Source organism: Dufourea novaeangliae, unplaced genomic scaffold (genome assembly GCF_001272555.1).
Source record: "Dufourea novaeangliae isolate 0120121106 unplaced genomic scaffold, ASM127255v1 scaffold78, whole genome shotgun sequence".
Classification (NCBI taxonomy): Eukaryota; Metazoa; Arthropoda; class Insecta; order Hymenoptera; family Halictidae; genus Dufourea; species Dufourea novaeangliae.
In genome coordinates, this window is record NW_015373959.1 from 682,660 (window position 1) to 709,050 (window position 26,391).

General features: G+C 38.0%; 1 protein-coding gene across 8 annotated transcripts in view; it reads left to right on the forward strand.

The window, feature by feature from the left end:
- LOC107186411 (CUGBP Elav-like family member 2) overlaps positions 1-26,391 on the forward strand; it is a 476,981-nt gene that overhangs the window by 345,096 nt on the left and 105,494 nt on the right. Inside the window, exon 1 of one of the 8 annotated variants that reach the window (XM_015574273.1) lies at positions 11,124-11,912. The exons of the other annotated variants lie outside the window; for them this stretch is intronic. Coding sequence (XP_015429759.1) covers positions 11,792-11,912 — 121 coding nt within the window. The 5' untranslated portion in view covers positions 11,124-11,791. Of the gene's footprint in view, positions 1-11,123; positions 11,913-26,391 lie in introns of those variants that run through there. 8 annotated transcript variants of the gene reach the window in all.

Consider the following 26,391-nt stretch of genomic DNA (forward strand, 5'->3'; position numbering starts at 1 on the left):
TAAGCCGGGCAACGATGAAAACATCCGTTGCACGACGGAGGAAACAGAAATAGAAGAAGACGCGCTCTTAAATAACAAACAACAACGGTGCGTCGCGCTTCCAAATGAATTCATTCGCGGCGGATAGTCCACGCCAAGAATTTCTAAGCGTTCACCACGGGCAGACGCATGACGCCTTGATAAGATCACCCTAAAAGGTTATTACCGTTTCTACTCGAGGAACACCGGTGCTGTTTCAATGGTAAGAAGTCCCCTGAAAAGATCCTCCTTAGAAAGCAAATGCGCCATGAATAATGTAACATCTCTACGGGTGCTCCTTGTCTCCCTTCCGCGCGGACATCCATGTATACGTCTCGAGAGTCATTGCTTATCGGTGGTCCATGAATGCGTCGATAATCGGTGGCCAGGATCTCTGCCGTTCATGTGTACGCGTTCTAGCTGGGCTCATGATTGTCGCGATCACCATCACTTCGTCTTTCTCCGACTAAGGATAACTTCTGTTCGCCGTTTTGTTCCGAGTGATACGAGTCCAGGCTTTACGTAAGCATGGATCGATTCGAGGAACAAAACAGCCACCCCGCTTCCGTTTATCCGTCCTCTGGCGAACTGAACTGGAAACGTGTACTAGGTTATTCCTTGTGTTACGCGGTGTATTTTTTTTTTTAGAGTTATCAGAAGGTTCGAGGATCGTATTCAATCGACAGTACGCTTCGGTTTATGAGAAAATATACATTTTATATGTCACAGTAAAAGTGTTAAGTTCACGTACGATTGTAGCAGATGTGTGAACCGAATATAAGAATGTATAGTATTTCTAGTAAATGTATTAATCTACTAGATAATTGGTGCTTTATCCGAATTCGAGAAAAAATATTAGGCATTCCAGTGAAGAAACTGAAGATGACCCTTATATCTTGATAAAAAAGCAAAGTACCACAAAACAGATTACAGCATTGTATATCTCCCTGGAAACCATGCAACATTTGTTTGAAAAAAAAATATAAAAATTTGTGTCATGCCATACACGACCAGAACAAACTACTATATACAGGGTGAACCACGAATCGTGATCAGTAGAGATTACTCTGTTATTAGCAGTCCGATCAAAAATGTTTTTATCAAGTATAGCAGGGTTTCAAGAGAGCTTTAACGTGATTATAGCAATTTTTTTGTCATCTCCTTTTTTTTCATAATTATTCAAGGTCACCATCAATTTTTTTCAAATACACCTATAATTTTTTTACGCCTAACACATGTTATGTTATGATACTTACCGAATTTGTCTTGAAATCCTCTAACAGATAGGCATAAAAAAATTATAGGTGTATTTACAAAAAATTGAAGGTGACCTTGAAAAATCATGAAAAAAGAGAGTTGAAAAAAACGTTGCTATAATCACGTTAAAGCTCTCTTGAAACCATGTTATTCCTGATAAAAACATTTTCGATCGGACTGCTAATAACAGAGTAATCTCTACTGATCACGATTCGTGGTTCACCCTGTACACTCACAGATATGAAACAATGGTACTAATATTTTATCTCATAATTTAGAACACATAGCCATGTAGCGGCAGTGGGAAGGAAGGGGTTAAAACAAGGGACGCAAGTACACACGTATAAGTCGATCTACTCTACAGGATTTACCCCTGAGCGTATCTCTGAGCGACCAACTTGTTTCGACGGCTAAATATGTTTAAATCCCGTATCTATCCCATTCTGTATAAATCTCGTCTCGATACAGAGAGAAACGATCGGATTTATTCGACAATCGGCGACGATTCATAAATACGTCGTTAGAAATGCAAATAAACAATTTCCATCGTGGACGATCTCTGAAAAGATGAAGCGGACACTCCACTTCGATTCGTAGATCTACAATCTGCAACTATATCGATAATGCATCGTCGCCCACGTGGAGGCTGATGACGATGTATCTACACGATGTGCGCTGTTGTGTATAAATAATGCATCATCGGCGCCGTTCGAGAGGGACAGGCCAGAAATAGCCATGAAACTTCCGATGGCAACGATGACCCTCGTTGGCTTCCGTGAATCAACCTCAGCCGCCTATACCTGAGTACCCCGACTCCTTCCAACGGGTTTACCTGCCGTTTGAATCTAGAACGCCAATGGGGGTGGGGAGGGACCTTTGTAAACACGGTGCCAACAATAAGCCCGGTTAGTGGAACAGTCATTGTCTGAATTCTCAATCGAACAAACGGATCGGTGGGTTATTTGGAAAAGAGTTTAATCGAGTTAATTCCCCGTGTTTCTACGAGTTATACAGATGATGTATCGTTGACAAATGCAACAGAACTACGAGATGTTACTTAAATACCCGCGACACTGTATGTCTGATTCTATTTCGGATACATCATTCAGCGCGAAACGCGCCGTTTAGTCCGTACACGACAGCCGGTTTCAGTGACAGTTCCAAGTGTTGGAATTCAGGGCTTGAAAACTGTTACGACGTCGATTTCAGTTCTCGAAACAATTATGAGGAACCTTTATTCGGAATAACTGTTATGAAGAACCCAGATTTCAGAATATATCGGTTTCAATTACGGTTCCTATATCAGCTCCTGTATCAATTTTCTAACCGTTATTTTTTAGGTTCTATATAAATTCTAGAACGAAATTACAACATATTACAACTATATCTTACCAGATATAAGCAGAATTAAAAAAAAATGATTATAAATAAGTAATTAAACTCATACGTACACATTTGTATACATATCACTATTTTATATTATGAAAAGTATTCGCTAATATAAATTTTTTGCTGCTTAACACTAAACCTATCGAATCCTTCAAAGAGATAGGAATTAGAACGGCAAAACTGGATACTTGACTGGTCGTGGCAGATTTAGTGTTAACAAAGTGTCACCATACTGACTTTGCAAAAAGTATGCTTATCTGTATACAGTAGTCTATAAGCGTAATATGTTATGATTTCATTTACTTTCAAATTCTGTACAGTCGTCGCGAGAATCGGTTCTACAGGGTGTAACAAAAATGTTGCAGCTCCCCGAAATGGGACACTCGTGAAGCGATTTGGAACAAGTTTTTCCTTACCAAAAATGTTATCAGAGGTTTTGTTAACGAGATATTAACGAGAAACCCCGACCAATCAGAGCGCAAGTCTGCCGGCCGAATTCCTGCGGTAACGTTGGCTACGCGGTGCGATTGGTAGCCAACGTTACCGCGGGATCTCAGCCGGCAAAATCGCGCTATGATTCGTCAGGGTTTTTCGTTAATATCTCGTTAACAAAGCATCGGATAATATTTTTGCTAAGGAAAAACTTGTTCCAAATCGCCTCACGAGTGTCCCATTTCAGGGGCCTACGACATTTTTGTTACACCCTGTATAACCGTTTTGGAACTTATATGTATAGAACCTAAAAAATAACGATTATAGAACTGATATGACAGCTGAGATAAGAACCGTAACTGAAACTGATACATATAGACTGAACTTTAAGTTCTTCATAACAGTTATTCAGAATAAAGGTTCTTCGTAACTGTTTTAATCGGAATCTTTATATGTATAACAGTTTGAAACAGTTATTTTCAAAACCGTATTAAGCCTTGTTTGGAACTGGTCTAGCACCTAAAAAGTAACGGTTTCAAACTGATATGGGAGGTGATATAGGAACCGTAACTGAAACTGATAGTCTGAACTTTGGATTCTTCATAACAGTTATTTGGAATAAAGGATCTTCATGACTGTTTCAATCAGGACCTTTGCATAACAATTAGAAACAATTATTTTCCGAACCGTTTCAAGCCCTAGTTAGAATACAGATTTTTTATGAAGAATTTGATAATTTACGCTTCCATCGTGAGAACTCGCCGAAAAAGACACCTGTTCGCGACTAAAATGATTTGTCAACCTTCTACTACCCAGTGTAACTTTGATTTTATACACTAATTTTACCATAATCAAGCAAACGAAAATGTTTCTTTCCCAAAGTTTATTGCTGTAACGTGAAAAGTACAATATGGCTGCTCCTTTGCAAACGCACTTGCTGATCAGTGTGACCTTATAGCCAAAAACCTTTTCTGGAGAGAACCAACACCTTCGAAATTAAAATCTTAAGTTCCCTATATCCAACTGGTCGGTGGTAAATGGTACATAATTTTTCGAACGATAAAAATCAATTTGGGTTACACGGACGTTAATGAAAGTCTCGATTTAGATAACATCTGTCCGTTTCACGCTCCAACGAGGGTGGAAATTTTTCATCAAGGAGAATTTTCTTTTAGTAAAATACACAGGTGTCCAGGGAAGGAAGCTAAAAAGAGGAACACGCGATCGATTTATCGATGGTTTCGTGTAAAAACCGTGATGATAGACTGTGGCTACATGAAAATAATAACCACGTAGCCTGCTTGCTGAAATTAATGTTACTGTGCCGGGTATATAGGCAAAATGTTAGTTAGGACGGGGACGCGTTGACTATTTTATAATCGCGGCCTGATACGTGTTACACACCGCTAAGAGTGTTTCCACAAATATTGTTGTTCCGTAATTACAGTTTGATCGGGTTCGGCCAACGTCAGAGCCTCGCCTTATGCGGTGTTCAACAGTATTAACAATAATTTCTGTTTTCAGGGGTAACGACGATCGTACGCGAATTACAGGCGTGTATCGTATCGGGTCGAAGTCGTGACCGGTTGTTCGCCAAATAAATGTGAATCGCCGGAGACGACCGCGTTCCGTCCGTCGTCGCTTTTAAATAATTCAGCACCGCGATGACAGACACGCGTGTCCTGGTTACTCAGAACGGTGTTGTCCGTTCACGACATACATTATTTAAGAAAATGCTTCGATATGCCGGTTGGACAGATGCTCCCATTCAAAACCGATTATTTTTCATTGAGCTGCATCGCACGCGATTTAATTCTCTGTCGCATAGTAGCATTTGTTTAGGCGGGGGTTTGCACTCGTTTGTGCAGCTTGTACAGCTGGTTTATGATTATTAAGGTAAAATGGGAGTATTGGCGGTTATTTAAGTAATAACTGTAATTAAATAAAAATATGGGATCAAATAGGATAAACTTAGGAAACACGTCACATATTTTGTTTGTGAGTTAATACATTTTTTGGTTTTGTACTAACTAGAAGGATTTATTTTTTCTTTTTTTTTTAATAACACACTCGTATACTGTGGAAAAATATAAAACGTTCGAAAGTTTTATCATGCGAAATCAACAACAATTTTTTAAAACACGAGGTTGTCAAAGTGGCTTCTCTTCCACATCGTGTAGGAGAGATACTACACCCATGGGGTGTAATGTCACATGCTCTTACTTATATTTTTTGTAATTCTTACACTATAGACTCAATAGAGCATACATTGTGCTAGACTGATGGATCCATTTTTGGCGTGAACAGCATTTGATCCAATCAATTTTGTTTTTGGTAGCAAAATAATTTTCTCAACACCTTGCGTAATATTATATTTATAATTTAATATTATATAATAAATAAGAACTTCGCATTTTGTGGGAGAGATACCATATGTCAAAAAAACAAACTAAAAATATATAACATTTCAAACACTGTGTTTACTAATTAATAAGAAACTATATTAAACAATAAAATAGGTACTACTTTTATCCTGGCTGTGTTACGCTTATCTGGAAATACCTTGGAAAATATACATTCTTGAGGACATTTATTAAAATTAACACATGTTTTCTAAAAATCAAGATAATGCTACACTGTTTTGTATATTTTATAGTGAAATGTATTTTGTATTACATAAGAAATATTGACAGTATTATACTTTGGTCACTTTCTGTATTAGAATTTATTGTTTGCATTTCGGCTTGTCGGTACCAAGAGGGGTAATGTCTTACATACACAAAATTTGTTTTTCCATTAATGCTTCCTGGATACGACACGTGCAGCGACAGACGATCAGACATTAACTTATAGTCTTAAGTATACAAGGGGGATTATAAGAACACGCAACGTATGCAACTATGTTTTTCCAATCGGAAGATATTACAAGTGTGGCGTCTCTTCTGAAGTTACTATCTAGACACCAGAACCAGTCTATTAAGTCCACTATTTTAAAAACATGACATTTTACATGTTTCTTATATCAAATTTTTCATTTTTTCTAATAGTAAGAATTATTTCGTTCTAAGTCGTTTATTTTTTAATATAAAGGCTTAAAAATTGTATTAAGTCCGTATCTTGAACAGAGCCAAATAATGTGAAATCTATCACGTAGGGGATTTAATGCAATGTTTGCCATTTCTACACATCAAGAACTTGTCTTAACTGTTCGAAGATAGCGATTGTTCCTCGTTAAATTCTTACCGAACAGTTCCAACGTTACAAGGTTTGTGCATTATTGATTTGTTCTCCTCTAAAGTTTGAAAAGTATGACTTTATACATTCTGGCTTTGGAACAGGACAGAATTTCGAAGACATTTCTAAGTTTATGAATTATTTAAATATTCACTGTTTCGTCATGGTTCGATTTCTATCACGTTTAATGGGTGCATTATGTGTACTTTGTCCCCGAAGAGTATGAAGCTGATTCATGATTAATGAGAGAATAAAATGTTAATTTTGAACGACGCAATAGAAGGTATATGGAATCAATCAGTATACGGGGTGTCCCACCTAACGCGAGCACCTTCAATATCTCACTTATTTTTTAAGATAAAAAAAAATGTGTGGGAAGAATATTACTTGGTTAGAAGGAGTAAGTACTGTGATAAGTCAAAAATTTTCGCAAGGTCATATTTTCCGAAATTTCAAGGTCATGGATATTTTTTTTAAATGAGACTACGTATTTTTACTATCGTGTTGTAATAGTTGACTCAAGACCAATCGAATGATTTAACTGTATAACTTCATGTGAATTTGAATACGAAAAACCTACAAATTTAAAGGAATAGATTTAAATAATAAAATAACTACTATAGAGGGATTATTGCAGAAATGTATCGAAGTTGATGGACACCACTTTGAGCATTTGATAAAATAAATTTTCTGCAAATCAAAAGCAAGATATTAAGGTGCTCACATTAGTTGGGACATCCTGTATAAACTGCGTCTGTTCAGTTTTGGTACCTTAGTTTTTAACTCTTCGTGAAATACTAATTTCCTACAACATTAATTGTGAAATGTGGTCTTACACTTTTAATCAAAAGCTGTATTTCCAAAAAGAATGAAGTTTAAACTCCTGACTTACTGAAACTAGAGGCAAAAATTCAATTAACTCGCATAACTGATATTTGATCAAATTTCGGATCGAATAGAAGCAACATTATTCCGCAAAAATGAATTTATAATACCAACAAATTTTTGGTCAAGCAAATTTTACACTGTCACGAGTCCTAACAAGACGAATGATCGAAGGGTATTGTCTGAATTTTCAAGACTATTTTTTTAAATATCGACGGAAAATATATAGAATATTCGGTCATTGTTATACCGGCAACCTCGTGCCAAATAAATGCCTACAAATTGATAATCAGCGATGTTCATACCCATGACTCATCGGTTCGGTGTCTGTTGGCAGAGAACCTTCCTCGTAAACATGTACAATTATATTTCTGGCCGCGTCGCCACGTATATACATTTTCCATGCACGGACCATCACAAATATCAATTACCGTTTATCAACGATGAAACCTATCGCCATAACTCAATTACGATTGTCATAATACAATTATTCATCCTTCACCTGATATAACAACGGCGAACGATGCAAAATGTACAAAGATCGTTTCACCGTCGACAAACACGATTCTTCTATTAACTTTTTACCGTTTCTTACGTAAAACCATTCGTGTCCTTCTATTATCGCGGTTAATAATTTATTCGCTGGGGCAAATTATCAGTTCGCACGATTAGGAAGCGTGTGCGTGGTCGTTGCATTACTTAACGTCGGAATAAATCTATTAACGTGCAGTATTTCACTCGTGTGCTGCTATTCTCTGTTTTCGTGTCAAGTTGAAACAAAAAGAGCCATCTCGAGGCGAGAAACCAACGTTGTCCGTCTTGGAAATTCGTTCCCGCGCACGTGCGTGTACGAACGGGTCAAAGGGGCCTTTTTCGCCTCCTTCCCGCGCGGAATGTAAGACTTATTCCACGGCGTTTCACGCTCGAATCTTTTGACCGAGTCACGTGTACGCGTGTGGGTGGTCGTGTCGATCATCTGTTGGACATCGATCCCTCTTGAATTTTCACGAATTATGAAATCACTTCCGCGATTTTGCAATCGCATGAGAGTTAACCTTTTCCTCCCCACTGTTGCTATATGGCTACGTATTCTAAATTACGAAATAAAATATTAGTAATCGTACATTTTTTCATATCTGTGAGTATACATATAATAATTTGTTCTGGTCTTATATAGATGGTATGATACAAATTTATATATGCTTTTAAAGGCTTATCGGTGAGATAAAACATTATTGTTCTTTGTTTCTTTAATTTGCTGGAATCCATGTGTTGAGCATTGTTAGTAATGTAATATGAACTTATAAAACCGTAATTTCTTTTAAATATTTCAAGAGGGTTCACTGATCAAAGGCAACAAAGATGGGTTTTATTACGTATAAAAAGTTTATAATCTCAATTATTGTACATAACTGTGGTAGAAGTAAAAAAGTTGCCAAATGGCAATGAATGAGAAATGGCACTAAACGCTTTCAAAATGTTGAAATATTCTTGTGAATAATTTATGTGTCGTGTAATATGTATAGACAGAAATGTAAAAAGAAATATTTGTTCGTAATGGTTCGATAATTTGGGAACGAACGGGTTAACAAATCCCGTGCACGTTAGCTGAACCGAGTGATATTCTAAAATCGTTGAGGACGAAAAAGTAATATTTGTGCCAATGGAAGAATAATTGAGAATTCGCAGAATAATATGATAACTTTTGCACTAACAGGTATTTATCCTATTAATAAGTAAATAACTAAGTAAATCAATAAATAAATAAATACTATATCCCTGCGTGTATGATTCTTTTGGATTTTTTTAGGAAAGAGGATTTGATGCTTGAATCTGGTTAAATGATATGATAGATATGCGAATTTTATTATGTTTCTCGATCGATCTTTATTCATTTTTGTTCGATGATTCTTATAATTTGTCTGACGATCTAATCTCGATGATTTTAATAATTGAAAATTGGCGTCGAGATGGGTGGCGAAGCGTGGTCGTGGAGGCTCGACAGTCTGAACTTTATTAGTATACTATTAGTTTGTTAGTTTATTTTTAGTTCATTAATGTTAGTGTTAGTTTCAGTCTTTTAATACGTTATTATTTGTTGGTTATAAAATATCGGTATTTATTTTGATTTCGGTAATACTTGAACCTACCATGTATACTACAGAAAAGCCGAAAAAATATCGGTACTTATTTCGGTTTTTGGTAATATATCGGTTTCGGTTAATATCTGAACCTACCATGTATACTATAGAAAAATCTAAAAAATACCTGTACTTATTTTGAGTCCCGGTAATATATCGGTATCAAAATCATACCGGTATTAAGTCTCTGATTCCATCCTTAACCCTCAAATACACGGGTGGCGTATGCTGACAATACCATACGCCATTGCTACGAAGAAGTCTTCTATTTCTTTAAATTTCTTTTACACGAAAAAGTTTTTTGCATCCCAATTATCTACTATTAAAAAAAAAATAGAAAATTATTCAATTAAACGATAAACAAAGAGCCTGCTGTTGCCTTTTAAAATTACAAAAAAGAGGAATGACGTAGTCACGGTCCGTGTCTTTGAGGGTTAAATATTCGACCGTACACCATCGAAAGTCCCAAATCTTTCGAGCCCTTGTAAAACGTAAGTAAGGAGTCATGCCTCATTTATCCTCTGGCTGATCCAATAAAAGGCTGCCACGATCGTTCAGTCCTCCTCAAGACTACAAACGACCGCACAAAAAAAGGAAACAGGCGCGACAACAATCTATAGATGCAACAGTAGTAACTTCCCAGCTAAAACCGGCGAAAAGCTGCCTCGGTAGAGTATCAGGAACCGCTAAGACGGCTATACAACCCTCGAAGAAATTCATCTGCCCTCCAGAGAGAGCGAGAGTTGCGGCAATATAAGTAGTGGGGGGTGACACTAAGAATGAAACTACGAACTTATGCGAACGCGAAACTCATAAGCGGAAATTGAACGACGTTTGATGCACGGATAGGAAGAGTACGGCAGCTAGCGGGACGAAGAGCGGAGAAGTAGCGGATGGAGAGGCAAAAAAAGCAGTGGAAAGGAAAGGAGAAGAAACGATGGTAAGGAGTGGGGAAGAAAGACGAAGGAAGAGAGAGGGAGAAAGAGAGAGACAGAGTGGGCTCGAATGAAAACAGAAGAGGGGGCGGTGTGGGCGAGACGGGGAGTGGGGCGAGAGAAGAGAGGAATAGTCGTGAGTGCACGAAGAAGCACGAAGTGACGAGTGGCGGTGGAAGCTTGAGGCGAACGCCGGTTCTCTCACTTGTTGAGTGTCGAGCGACGAACTGTGTCCTACCGTTCGTTCGTTCCACGGACGGCGACCGGTAGAGAGACGACGACCACACGGAGACGGGTCGCGCGTGTTTTTCCTGTGCGACAGAGAGACCCGCGACCGACACGGTTCCCGGCAAGAACCGTGCACACACGCGAGCGTGTTGACGCGCGTGCGCCGCCGCCGCCGCGCACGGATTCATTCCATGGTATATATACACACTACACGCGTACGTTGTTGGTGAAGTGACGTCGTCCGTCGTGTGCATCGAAGGACGGTGCCGGTGGTTAGTTTGATCGATCGCGATCGGTGAAAACAATCTTGATTAGTGTGGCCGTCGATTTTGTATCTATGAACGTGTGCCGTGTGGTGCATTATTAATTTTCACATTGTTCTCGTCGTTGTTGCATGTTAACAACCGACTATTATTATTATTATTATTGTTCACTGGGACACGACACAGAAAAGGTTGTTCCTGGAACAGTGGACAGAGAGCATCTATTTTCGAGTGCTCGACCAGAACCACTCTTCACGCCAACGGACAGCCTTGTCGTCCACGGACTTGCCTCGATCACGCTTTGTAAATAGGATCGAGAATTGTCTAAGCGATCGATCGACGTTGAACCACGTTCGGAACCACCGAGTGGAGGATGGTCGATCGAACGGAACGGTGATTGGGCCACGGGTCCGATGGAAAGAAACATCGTCTCGTTTAGCAGACACAGGTCGCCTTGATTTCCGTAGAACATCGGGGCGACCGGACAGGTCGATACGTCGCCGCTTGTCAGACACACGAACAGCCCGGCCGTCCACACACGGTTGCTACCCGGCGATTGTTGTTGTCACACGATTGTTCTACCTCAAGCATTGCATAAGCAACAGTGAACGATTACGTAAGACGGAGTTTTCGTGCGCGCTGAGAGGGGACATGCAACGTGCGCCAGGATCGTGAATAAAAATACAGGGATTGGAGAACGTCTTCCTTTTTCATTGTTTTTTTCTTTAGTGAGATCGAGAATTCGTTCTTCGATTTGAATCGAGTGATTGTTGACGTTCGGTTCAGTTCGCGTGAAAGTGCAGGGGGAAACGGTGCGAAGAACGAAACGCGAGAACATTGCTGAAGTTCGAAGTATCCCGTGGTCCAATGGTTTTCATAGTGATTTTGTGAAGTTTCGTCGACGTGGAGTAACCGAGTGGCGTCCGATAACGCGGATCGATAACGACGCGGTTGGCCCTCCCCGCCAGGGCGGTTCGAATTTCCCGCGCGTGGAGCACGTGCAGCGACGATGGCGATGAAGAGCCGGAAACAATACACCGGGCCCAGCTTCGGAGCAAAGAGTCATTATCCTGCAATCAGTCAGGCCTACTGGGCACCACAGCCGCAAAATGTACCATATTCCGTTCCAGGTATCGTAACACGTGCAATTAAAATGTTATTCTGGTGTAATTCGGGGTAATACGAGGATTAACTTAATCCGGGAACTGGAAGCCTGGCGGCAGTATACACACGGGTTTGCATGTTTGATTACCGTGATTAAACGGAACATTACTTTTCGTGTTCGTTGAAAACGGTGAAATTTGTCACATAAACACTTTGTTTGTTTCAGAGTTTTTTATTGTTCTATTCTTTTAGGGCCTCGATTCTTCTATATCATTTAATCCTTGAACGGTGTTTGACGAGTATGCTCGTCATCGTTTGATTTTAATTACCCACGCAAATACACATTTTCAAAATAGAATTCCACCGTTAAAGCGTTAATTTTCATGATACAACGTTTCTGATGAATTTAACGTCTTGCGATGTTATATTTTATGTGATATAGAATTTCGACAATACGTGGAAAATAATTTTTTGTTCACGTTTATAAATTTGTTTTATATATTTCTATTTATTGATTCGGTCTGTATCTATCAGTGGAAGGGTAGAAACGCTCGATTAATTTTAGGAGAAGGACACAGTTGCAAAACGTTCTGCAAGTTTGGTCGTACACGACGTTTAAAAGTCATGCTGTCCCGATGAGTAATCGCGTTGCGCCCGTGTGTGACCAGCTGCATTTGCATTCGAGTGTTGCACTCGTCATCTTTATCGCCGGCAGCGAATTATAATTTCAATTTACCTGGTCATTTCTAGTGTCCGTCTAATGCATCCACGGCCGTGTCGCTTGAATAATGAAATGCACACGTTCGGTGACTTGCCATTAAGCCAGTAATTTATTGTAATGTTTACATAAGTAGAAAAAAATTGTGTCGTCGTGAGCAGTACTTTAGCATTTTCCACATGTCCGTTCGAAACAATGCAGAATTTCGTTTCTCTTGATAATATTAACAGACAATCCATTGTTTTCCTTTTCTTCGATTATCCGGCATTATAGTTTCAATTGAAAGTATTTGTCTGACAAGCCTGTGCAAAGGTCGTTAAAGTGATTTGTATTTCTGACAGTGTATTTTCTGAGATTCTTCGCAATTTTTATTGCAATATAAAACTCCAGGAGTTCGCTAATTTATCGATTTGCATATTTTCAAGAAGCTATCCCTTTTACCAACGTAGTAGGCAATAGGAACACGTTCATCTTAGGGTAGTTTTAATGTTAATCCGAAGTTACTTAAAAAATCAAAAGAATGACAACCGATAGTTTCTCCTGCAAAAATGTTTTCACCGTGTATCCGTAAATCCACGATGAAAACTCGTACGAATGGCACGTGTTGTGTGTACAGAGATCGGAAAGGGGTCGTGTAATTCATTCCGCGGTTTAACTATCGACAGAATGATTAGCCCGACATGACAGGCTATCGTGTTCCGATTCTTTTCAGTCATGCCTTGGTATCGACGGATATCGGTCAAAGGAATCTATAAATCGATCGGTCAGGTTGCAATGCCCAGTCGCTGTTGCAAGGTGGCACGAATACGCCCGAAGATGGTGACGGGCATTGAATAGTCGCTGGTAGTCCGCGTACGTGTTGTTGAATAGAATGAATAAATACCTATCTGCATAAATATACGTGGCCGCGCTGCGTCTACCGTCTGAGCCATCACTATTAATAAAATAAAGGTGCATATCCCGACTGTGGTTGATATCCGATGTCACTTCACCTGCCACTTTGTGTGCACGCATTTTCGTTTGACATCGAAGCTGAAATTGCTTACCGTGTTATGGGCGTTTAAGTACCTACCGTTCATATGACGGGGACAGAAGATTCATCGGAGACTCGGTGAAAATCACTTAGAAATTTCAGAAGCTTTATACATGTAATTGCGGCTTTATGCAAACAATTTTATACGGTTTAAAATTGTAATATATACGGCTACTGTTGCCTGAAATGTTTTGTTTGTCGTAACATTAGCTATTCTTTTACGCATTGGAACTTCATATAACTTATTTCAGGTTTTTTGTTGAGATGCATTATTTTACTATATGATAGCTGGTTTACTGAATTACCTCATTTACAGTAAATCCTCAATGAGTGTCCGAAGGTTTCTCGGCACTGAACTTGAAATATTTCACAAACTACTCGCCATAGGCGATTGAAACAAACATCATTGGCTTTAGAATTCCAAATTCTATCACTGTGTTAAATCTCATTAAAAAGTCGCCGTTACATCTGGTGACCTTTCGTTGTCAGGCCCGAGGCACCTTCGAACACTAATCGTAGATTTACTGTACTCTGTTCCAAACATAAGCGATGAAATACTAAATATTTAAGCGGTATCACAAGTATTCACAATGGTTTAATTTCTAATTATTAGAAGATCCATAAACTTCTGTTATTTTTCCATAGTCGCTTGTAATTCTATTTCCGTATATCTGCAAGAAGCGTTCACCTGTTTACAGTTTCATTTTAATTGCATGCAATCGTTTTCCAATTCCAATCAGCGGAAGCACTATTATTTGTCTAAGTATTCATAAGACGTTTTGCATTTCAAATTATTCCACCGTTGCGTTTCTATTCGCTTACAATAGGATTTTACATACATATTAAACAAAAAATGGTATTGGAACTCTGGTCGCAAATAATCGTACATCAATTATTATTATTAGGTTATAATTTTTCCATGTACATACTACTTATACAAGATTCTTCTTTTCAATGTACGTACACATGTCGTGAGCATCCGTGAATTCCAGGAGAATATTTTCAACCTACTATTTAAAGAAGCGTCAATCTATCTTCGTACTAATTTTAATTGCATTCAGTCATGCTCCAATTCTAATGACCAGAGTGAGAACCGCTATCGTTTTTTTTTCTTCTACACGCTCATAAAACTACCATTTCGAATATATTCCCATCTACATCCGTTACTTCGAATATTTTTCATACCTTCAACCGCGAACAACGTTAACAGATCCCGGAATCAACCGTGCATTCTTATTTTTCCGCGCCCCTGTCAGGATCGAAAAGAAATAGAGAAAAAAAACGAAGCAGATGACCGGCTGTGTACTCCTTTAATTATAACCTACTTAATTAATGCTTAATCAGTTCTCATTTCACGCACGTCTACGCACGCGAAGTGCCGTGAGCCGAAGTCGTTTAACGAATTTCTCAAGTTCCTAATTAACCATGCTACTGGTGCTATCTATACGTTTTATAGGTCCGAACGAGGATTTATCCGAGACACGCGTGTGTTGACATCGAGCGTCAGTTAAGGTTAGATCGCGCGCGGGACAGTTTTAACCCATTGAGTCCCAAGTAATGAAACAGAGCGATTTTTACACATATAATTAATTATTACTCATAAAAGTGCATAAGAAGGAATATAGGGAAAGGGGCCCAAATTTTACCCAATAGTCTGACAACAATTGTATAATTACTCTGAAACCTTAATTATGAAACCGTATTATCACCTTTTCATAAAACTTCATACAAACAAAATCAAATATAGAAATGCGAGAAGATGGATCTTTCAGTTTTCAAAATAAGTGTTTCCAACTTCGTCCCCCAAGTTTCATCAAATATCAAGCAAATCTTTGGAATCCTCTTTTATAACTGCAACCTTGAAAAACAGAATTCAATAATGTAAATTCACTGGAAGAAGATTGCGAGTAAAATGTAGCGTTAACTTAACGTTGAGTCCTAATGAGAACGCATCATGTGGCGAAACACACATGTTTTAGTACTCAATAATCGCTCGTCGAAAACGATCGAGACAGACGGCCGATAAAAAATGTGCATATGTTTTTTTCTTCGTTCCTTTCTTTCTTTCTTTCTTTCTTTCTTTCTTTCTGTGTCGAGAAACACGATCGTCGCGAGCGCGCGCGCCGCGCTTCAACGAGGAATTTTAGCGAACGAGCCTCGATTTGTTTCGCTTCTGTACACACGCATTGTTCCGTTGATTTATTGTGCGTGGATATTTCGTCCGTGGTTGGAACGCGTGCCGGTTCCGTAACGGTAGTACGCCACGATAGGTATATACACGGTTTAATGATCATTAGCGATCCAGTCTATTTATTTATTTCTATTTTAAGCGAAGCATTAGGAAAATTCCGAATTTCTCGAAGATTTTCTCTGCCTATCAGATTCCCACACCAATCGACACGGTTTGGTTTTCTTTATGTAATAATCTCGACGACCAAGTATCGCATCGCGTGATTAAACTAATGAGCAAAGTAACGTTAAAGTGTTACGCGATCCGTTCGTGTATCGATGCTCATTGGTGGCCGGCAACATTTTGCCGGAGTGTATGCAAAAGAAGGAACGCGAAGTCCTTGAGTTCTTTCGCGTTTTGTTTGACTTCTGTGCGATGTGTGCCCGTTGTCGACCGAACCAACGATACGTCACGTAGGTACATATTATTCTAAAACGTCGCCGCGCATATCTTTGAAACGAACGGTTCTACCGAACACAATTATCCGACAAGGACGTAGAAACTGACAGTGCATTAATTCCATCGACGTTGTTCGCTGAATCTTATTATCATTTCAAAGTGTCTTCTGGAATTTAGTTGTTACACCTTGCTATATGATCTTTTTTGTACGACTTCATTCTTACAAATTAATTTATCGTTAATATTTTCCCAGATTCAAAAGGAATTTTATTCTTATGACAAGTGTTACATTTATTCTGAACCTTAAATGTTCATATCAGCGAAACAGTATTTTAAATTCAGTTGAAATTGTTATCACGTGTCTGACTCGATTTTGTAAGGCAACGGGTGAATCGTACATGTCTCTCGTATATTGTACGATGAAATAAGGATAGTTTCGATTCACAGGCGATACAATGGAAAAGTAACGACAGTTTTTAGAACAATGATGAATTAAAGTAATGTGTGAAGTATGAATGTCAGGTGTGTGTTCAAAAAGTAGTAAATCTTCATCTGAACTCGTACGTAAATTACTAGTTCCAGCGCGTTTGTTCATTGCATTCCGTTTCTACTTACTACCACGAACAAATACTAGCATTTCAGATTAACTTTCCAAGTCGTTTTCCTCGAAAACGAAATCTCAAACGAAAAAAATTTATTCTTCTTTTTCAATTATCTTTTTCCATAGAATCACTTCTTGCGCGATTGTACCACGATTTTGGGGACACTCTATATGTACCCCGTTAACATGTTAACCCTTTCATTAAAAAATTATTTATAAATTATTACAGAAATATTTTGTTGTTTTTTGTGTATATTAGATACAAAGAATATTTTGACATTCTGAAACTGTCTAATGCCATTTTTTATTCGTTGCCACTTCTTTACTTTTTATTGCAGTTACATACAATAATTCCCATTACAATGTTATTATACATAATAGAACCCCATTTATCTTAGCTTTGATCAATAACAATAATAAAAAATAACAAAATATTTGAAATAATTACAGTTTTGTAAGTTTCTATTGCACTTGTAACAATTCTCAACACCCGAATTTCATCAAATGAACTTCCATGAAAACTTTCCATTTAGCCGGCGTTGGGTCTATAAGGACCGACAGTATCAAAATTAAAAAATAATCCTTTATAATCCAGATAATATTAAAAAATACGATTACACTTTTTTAATGAATTTTATTGAAATATTTGAAACAAACAGAAGTTTTCCTAGTATGTATTAGAAAAATTTACAAGTTCCTTGGTACAGTTTCTAGCTACACTGGCCGAAATTTCTATAAATGTCACCATCTTTTTTAATGAATTCTTATAATCATTCCACACTAATGAAAATTTGTTTAGTAGCATTTTGGGAGTAATTCAAAACAGCGTACACATCGGTTCCCAAAAATAAATATAACATTTATATAAAAAAAAAACAGAAATATAATTCAACAGAGAACGAATTGCGAAATTTCTATATAGTTATGCGCTTTTTACATAGATAAAGTTGATATTAACCATTGTTTCTCACTATTTCTATCTTAATACTTAGTGTAACCTCCCTTTTTTTGAATGAAAATACAAAAACAGATACGATGAAGCAATAAAATTGCAATATATTTTTATAAAGTCATCTTCATTTTCATAGATATTTCCAAAATACCACGAACTTTATTGCTCCATCGTATCTGTTTTCGTATTCTCATTCAAAAAATGGAGGTTACACTAAGTATTAGTATAGAAATAGTGAGAAACAATTGTTAATTTCATAAACATTTAATAAACATTCATATAATTCGTTTTCTTTAAATCGAAATGAAATACTATTTCGCTGGTATTAATCCCTTGCCGTATAACATCGAGTCAGACTCGTGTCGACGATTTCAGAATCGATGCAACGAAGAAGAATATTATTCGGTTATCTTTGAGTCGAAGTGAAATCCCACGTTGCTGGCATTAATATTTAAATTTTACAATAAAAATACAGATGCAATAAGTACAGAATTTCGTTTCTGGGAAGCTATCGATAACAATCTAATCCTGGGGTCTGCAGACGTCAAGAAAATCGTACGGCAAGGGGTTAAAATTTAAGATTTAGAGTCAATCTTACACTTGCCATAAGAATAGTATACCTTTTGTATCTAGAAAATTATTAACGATAAAGTAATGCTTGAGAGCGCAATCGTCAAAAGAATCGTAAGATAAGGGGTTAAGAATGTTGAATACTCGTAATTCTCCCGTCAGTAACCGAATATTTCCGGGAATTTCCCGCGATTTACAGACGTGACACAGCGTCGTCACGCGAGCACAGGTATCCAGCAAGCTTCGCTGCGGTCTGTTAACGAGGTCAAGTTAGAAGAACTATTCAGCTATCATTTGCAACCGCGAGGCCCCGCCGAGCGCATTAGAAGCATGCAGTCTGTCCAGTATCGACGACGGGCAACCGTTCGGTCCTCGCTTGCGCAATCCATTAACACGCGTCACCTGACTCGTTCGTCGTCGTCTTCCGACGATTCACGCGGATTCGTGTCTCGTTCAATGGAGGGGGGGATTGCGTGCAACATCGTTGAAACGATGATGGAATTTCTCTCTCGCGGCTCGGGGAACGGATGTTCCTTGGAATTTTTTGCGCTGACCGGATCTCTCCATTTTGAATTTCTACAAGATTTTCCACGATTGAACTTCGATACGATCGATACGTTCTTTCGTGTAAAGTCTACAGTCTACTCGTACTGAAATTCCGCGTGTGACTTTCCTTGTAAGAATTGCTCGAGTGTTCAGAGGCATTAAAGTGAGGAAGAAAGTTGAATAGAAAGAAGGTATATGTAAATATGCCGTTTTGCAGAAGGAACCCGAATTCAATGCTAGAACTGGTGCGCAGTAAATACATTGCAGACAACTGCATCACAAACGGTTTACTTTTAATTTTTGTAGAATCATTGCAATTCTATTTTAGTACCGTATTGTATGGGGTTACGATAAATTTTAAATAATTAAGTAAATACCTACACTCTGTGTCATATTTATGGCCCACCTACAAATCAGTATTTATTTCCAATCAGAGTGAGAGTATTTTCATCCAACACGAGATGAACATCTAAGGAATAAGATATTTTTAGTATATAACAATAATTTCACGAACATATTTTATAAATCGACGTAGGTCGTTTTTCGAAATTTTGAATTATTTCCAGTTACCAAGAAAATATCGTACCAAATAAGTAGAGAATCGTAGCAGATCGCAAGCACATTATGCGCTATGATTTTTCTGCAAATTATTTCTAACTTTTGAAATCGGAAATATATTCGAATAATTGTTGATCGGAAATATATTCTGATTTTTATGTGGGTTATAAATATGAGACAAAGTACTTATACAGGGTATCATGTAACTGGTGGTATAATCGGGCAGGTAGTGATTCTATATGAAAAAATAAGTTGAAAATGTAGAATAATATTTTTTCATTTCTGGCTTCGTTTTCGAGAAAATCGACTTTAAAAATGAATCTGAAATACGTGTATTCATAGCAGTAAGTAGAAACAGAATGCAATGAACAGACGCACTAGCCAAGTCCTATTCAATTGTACGCGTATCCAGCAGATTTTCAGTCAACTTCGTCGAAAACAAAGTCTGAAATGAAAAAATTTTATTGTATTTTTTCGACTTATTTTTTCACGTAGAATCACGTACTACCTGTTTATACCATCTTGCACATCTATCAAACATTTCTTTCCATGTAATCAATTTATTTACCAGATCAAATTAATTTACCAGAAACTTTCGCACATGATTGCACGTGAAACATTCCCGTAAACTTTCTGGCATTTAAGGTGGCTCTCGCAAATTTGTAATAATTATAAATTTAATTGAAAATTTAACAAAACTTTTTAACAGCTTCAACTGTCAATTGCTACCAAAAAATCGCAAGGTCAATGATAAAATCATAGAAAAAGAAACGTTATAAAAATTTCTTTTTAACACGAGCCTAATGGAACTGTAGTTGATATGTACTGAGAAGTTAATCACCATGTGGTTATAGATTTTTTTACTGAAGTTGTGATGGCACGGAAAACAAGATACGGAAACGATCAAATAAAACTAAAAATTAGGATCAGAGTATAGAACTTAGGTTTCAATGAGCTGCAATGTCGCTTGTTTTACTTCAGTTTGTGCGACGAACTTTCCAATTTTTTCTTAAAAATAAAAAAAAAAAATTTCTTTTACATCGAGGAAAGAAATGTTTGCTTTTCCCACTTATTTGTAAATTTTTTTTCACATTTAAGTATTTCGAAGTAGTTTAAAATATTAATCATTCAAATTAAATTGGTAAAATCGATAAAAAATATAAAGCGCCATATGGAGTCCCAGCTAGATACGACACCAAACGCGGAAGTTACCGTAAAATTCACCGTAAAAATGGAACATTACCGCTGTGAATCGAAAAAAAAACAGAACCGTGTTGCCTGTTCTCATCGCCACCAGAGATACGATCGAGGAACGAGAAGGTTTTAAATCCCCGTCCCGTGGATCACCGCGGTATACTCTCGTTTTTCTCTCGCCGTGACCGTTTTTACCTGCTGCGCCTGTCCGCCTTAGCCGCACAGGCTCAAAGGCTCATTATGTAACTTCCCGCGTGCCAGCTTATAAGGAAGTCAAGGATGTTTGAAAGTGTGGTCGTTACACACAGTATACTCTTCCCTTGGCATTCTTTGCGATTTTATCCCCCGTTGTCCACTCTGTTTCATCACCAATTGTTTCAGACCGTCTCTTTCCTGAAGGTGTGCCCGAAACATTCTTCCTTCGTGAGACCTCTTCGTTTTCTTGTCCTTTACAAGCCGCTGTTCCGTCATTCTTATCTCTCAGTGCGCATTGAGTATATACATACCTTAAAAACGACGTTCACTGATAACATTTCACGTTGTCTGTCAAGCGTTTGTGATAATCGTAACACAATAGTGTATCGCTACTGACGCAGATCGTCCAAATCTTTAGTACAAATACAAGTAAGTTTCCCGAAAATTTCGTATCCCCTAATGTCACCGCTCCAAAATTTGAAGCTTCCGTTAGTTTTTCGGATAGAGTTGTGCATGCAAATGTATACATATACGTTTTTGGATATAGTATACATCTACGGGGTGAGTCCTCTAACTTTACTATTTTAAATTACCTCTAAATTGTTGGTCATATGAAAAACTGTTTCAAACAAAAGTTGTATGCTATCAATGAGGGCCAACAACATAATATGTAATTAATTATTTTGTTATTTTGCTCCTTTATCGAGATATATGAAGGTAATCTTGAGTTTTTCTCCTTAAATATAATGGGTAACCATTTGACAATGCTGACTTCGTAAGATTGTTGAACGCTGAGAAAAGAACTGTTAAAGTAAGCAGATCGAGATTTAATGTCTATAACATTAAAGTCAATATATTACAGTATCTTTATGAAGTACTTAATAGAAATTATAGACTGCCCCCTATATTTTTAAGTTGTTATATTGGGCCATTAAGTGTGACTGATTCACGTGTATGTATATACTTTAAGGTGTATCGGACTCTACTATGGCTCTCAGGTGAACAGTAGCTTCGACTGTAGTCTTCCACGTGACTCATTGGTAAGACTCAAATGCCCATCTTCGAATTCTTTGAACCAATTGTTCACTATGGCTTTAGTAGTGGATCCTTCACCAACCATAGCACTGACATTACGATCTATCTGACGTACTGCGGTACCATGACGGAACTCACATTCCTAATGCACGAATTTTCAACTTTTCCATGGTTCTATAACAATGGGTCGATCGATAAAACTAATAAAGATATTCTAACAAACAAATATCACTTATGAAGACCGATGATGCATCTTTCAAACTAATCTAATCTGATACGGAAATTGGGGGCCAAACGAGGGATAATAAATGTCAAACTTTACGTTTTCACATTTCGACGTCTGAGTACTTAACTGTTCTAACTCGATTTATCACAACAATTTAATTAAACAATCAACATGCGTCTCATTGATCCAAAGAAATCAAATTCATTACAATATAAAGAAAATCCAATCTAGAAAACAAATATTCTTTTAAGTCCTAACTCCGAAAGTTTGAAAGTTCTTTTTTTCTTAATGGTTGTATCACAAAATACTAACAACAATTACAAATTCATGTTGATAATAAGATAAAATTTTATTAAATCTTGCACTAAATAGCTATTCAGTAATTGATATTATAGTGTGTTCCATTATTTCACTACTTTCCTGTTTTTATAATATTAAACTTCGTAAACTTCAAACTCAGTTTTCTTAGGTTAGAAACCAGTGGAGATAAACGACTTAAGAACTAGAACAACGATTTGTCCAGTTTCATGCTTAACGACCCAATATTTGCGAAACGTGTTCCACGGCGTTAATAAGAATGCTGATAAATTGAATTTGGCGTCGTCAAAAAATGGCCTTTCTACTATGCGATGCATCTGTACAATTTTCCGCGGTTGCCTGTAGCTCCGCGAAATTCCAGCAAAGGGCAGCGCCGGACTTTTCGGTACCAATAAATGTCAAATATAAAACACGTTTCCTAGCCGGTCCACTGACATACTGACGCTGCCGCACCAGTATACCTCCTCTCCCGAGGCGCCTTAACTTTCTCGCGCTCGTAAAGTTGAATTTTTCAGAAAAATTGCCTCCGTGCCATGTGCAACCGGTATTCCGGAATAAGCAAAGATCCTCGGCGCTCTCGAGGTCAGAAGAAACGACGTAACGTCAAAACGACTTCCTTTTTTTAATCTCTCTCTCTCCCTACCTTTCTTTCTCTTTCTTTCATGCGCAAAAGGCGTCCGACCACTGTTTTTGCTTCACGGCGAATATTTTATATACCGATGCACAACACCGCCTCGGAAGCTTTACGACCGGCAACACACCGAGTTTTCCTGAATCGTATCTCACTGGCCTCCTTCGGCTAGTAGTGGAGGAACCAGGTCGCGCGAATTATCGCACGGCAACTCTAACTTTTGTATAATTAACAGGTTCTTAACACCGGGAGGACCACTGATTATAAACGACTCTCGTGAAAGTAATAATTATCGAGATCTGTATAGAGGGATGTTTCCAAAGTTCTGAGAATTGCGTTATAAATTGTTTCTTTTATTAATTTTCGTTCATTACATTGTCATTTTTCAATATAATTTCTGTTTAACTGTACGCACTTAAAAGGAGCTACGTTAATATTTTTCATCCATAAAAATGACGTCTGATACAGCCCTGGACAAAATTATCACCGCGTTTCTGGCTTGTTCATTGTCAGGATTAGGATTATCGGTTTTTCCTCTAATTGGATTACATAAAAATTCACGGAAAATAGTATTATGAACAAAAATTTTGCAGTATTTACATAAACAATGAATTATTACTCTTTTTAAGGAAAATGCTGTTTATCGATTGAACAAAAGTATAAGTTCACTTATAAAGAACCATTTATTTAATAACTAATTAGAATGAAAATTGTTGATGGCGTTTTACAATACCCCATACTCGTCTTCAAAAATATTTCCCTTTCCCCCTGACTCACCTATAGTGCTTACATGCAATCTATACTTTCTTCTGATCGATTAAATTCTACATCGAACAATATTTTGCAATACTGCAGCCAAAAATACATGTGATCCATAAATATTCAAGCAATCTGTCAATTTTCTCGATCTCTATTTAAATTAATAAAATTTCGTATCGAAAAAGTAATTAGTCCATTATCCGAAAATTTCTTAATCCGAACAATTATGTTCCCCTATTAATTCGGTTATGGGAGATTCCAACGGCACATAACAGAAATTATAGACCTCCACCACGTTCAAATAAATAACATTCCATATAAATAACAATTTCGTCCCACGGCGTAGGGCACACAAGTAAAGCAAAGTATTTTCCGATAACGTACACCTACAAAATGATATTCCCTTCGTAACCCCCTCCCCCCCCCTCCCCCTCGATCGTACCACCGAGTCCAGCCAATATGGCTGTTTTTCACGTCCTGGACTTTACCCGCCGAACGATCCCTGTAAAACGAAGACCAAGCACCACCACCACCGCCAACCCTCCACTTTCCCAGCAGATTTTCCCCTCGGGCGAAAAACCGTGATGTATATACCCCGGCGCGTTGTTGCCTGGTCCAGCTGCCGTGGACGATGTTGATAAAGCGAATATCGTGGATAACTTATCCCCCGCTTTTCCGCGTTCACCTTATTCCACGAGGTACGCGAATATCCGGACTGGCATCGACCAGAGCTGCGCGCACAGCATCGTTGCTTCCGCGTGTGTGTACACGCCGGAGCAAGCAGCGTCGAGTTACGGCGGCAAGGCAACGTGAGATGATTTATTGCGGCTAATCGGCTCTCTCGGTGATCTCTGCCCGCGTTCAGAGTGAGTCATCATCAGGAAATATCAGTCTCCTCCAGCTGAAGTGATTAAAGAAAATATTGACGGTGCACCAGAGCGACATTTGGATGATTATTTAGAAACGAGCAGATCGAGTAGGGGGATCGTAGACTTGCGTCTTACACGGGAGTTTCGGTAACCCGAAAATTTCGATTTTTTTTAAACTTTGCAGGTTCGTAGGAGACCTCCAGAGAAGTATAGTGCAATTTTTGTTTTTGACCCAATCTCAGTTTTTCAGGGTGAAAACATCCCTTGAAGATAGATAGATGTTTCCATATTTTCCTGTATATCTTTAAAACTATTGTAGATATAAAAAAATGGTTATAATAAAAATTGAATGGTTTTTTATGCTCTATAAAAGTATGCAATTAAATTGATAATTAATAAAAGTGGGAGGGAATGTGTTTATTTAAACAACGAATTTTTATCAATTTAATTGCATCGTTGTATAGAGCATAAAAAACCATTCGATTTGTATTATAACTATTTTTTTATATTTATGATAGTTTTAAACATGTACAGGGAAATATGGAAACACCTATCTACCTTCAAGGGATGTTTTCACCCTGAGGGTACCTACCTACTTCTCTTGAGGTCCCCTACAAACCTGCAAAGTTTAAAAAAAATCGGAATTTTCGGGTTACCGAACTTCCCTTGTTAGAAGAAAAACTATTCGGTAACCCTAAGATTTCGTTTTGTTTTTCTTGAAACTTTGCAGATTTGTAGAAGAACCTCAATAGAAGTGTTACGACCTTGGCCCTAACTTAGGTCCGTAGAAGATGCAACATAGGGTTCTTTATTTCTAAGGTCCTTGTGACCTAAGATTGGAGTTAATAGCATCAGAGTATGTGGAACAGGTCGGGAATAAGGAGGAGAGCTAGTCAAGAGGGATCCGAAAAAGAGAGGTGCGACGTTTTCGTCTCAGAACCACCAGCCAGACTTATTTCAGTATGGCTATAGCTGGTGGTCCCTGTTCGAGGCGTGTGAGATAAGAGGATGGGTTTGAGACTTATACATTACATAGAAGAGAGCACTTGCGGAAATAGTAGAGTCCCGTCGGTGCCAGGTCGAACTACTAAAGTATCGGGCACTATTTTTATTTTGCTATTTTCTGGTTCTTTAGGATGATAACACTTCTTAACACTTTGAGCCTCCACGTCACCCATATCGGGTGACGCAAACGTTCCCTCAACAGCCACGTCACCTATAGATATGTGATGGTTTTATTTATTTAAGTAGTTGGGTATTCATACATTTATTGCGTGCAAATAATAAAACCTCTGTCGCGTCACGGAGTAGCAGCTACATGACCTCGATGGTCGAAATTGTTCTATTCTCTTGAAACCCTAAGAAGCTGGATTTCCGAACAGCTGCAAGCCGTATGCGGTTAGGACGTCATATGAACCTTTTACTAATTTTTAACGAAGGCTGATTCTAGGAATTCAGGAAAATGCGCAAGGATAAGGAAGGAAGCTTTTCCATTTTCCATCTCGCTTGGATGTCATACACCTACAATGACGAATCTACTAATTAGCATTAAGAGAAGTATCAACCGTTTTGTCAAGATTTTGTAATGACAAGTTATTCTACGTACAAAAATCAGTCTAAAATAGAGAATAAAAGTTGTTCGTATGACGCTTCATTTCCGAGATGATCGAA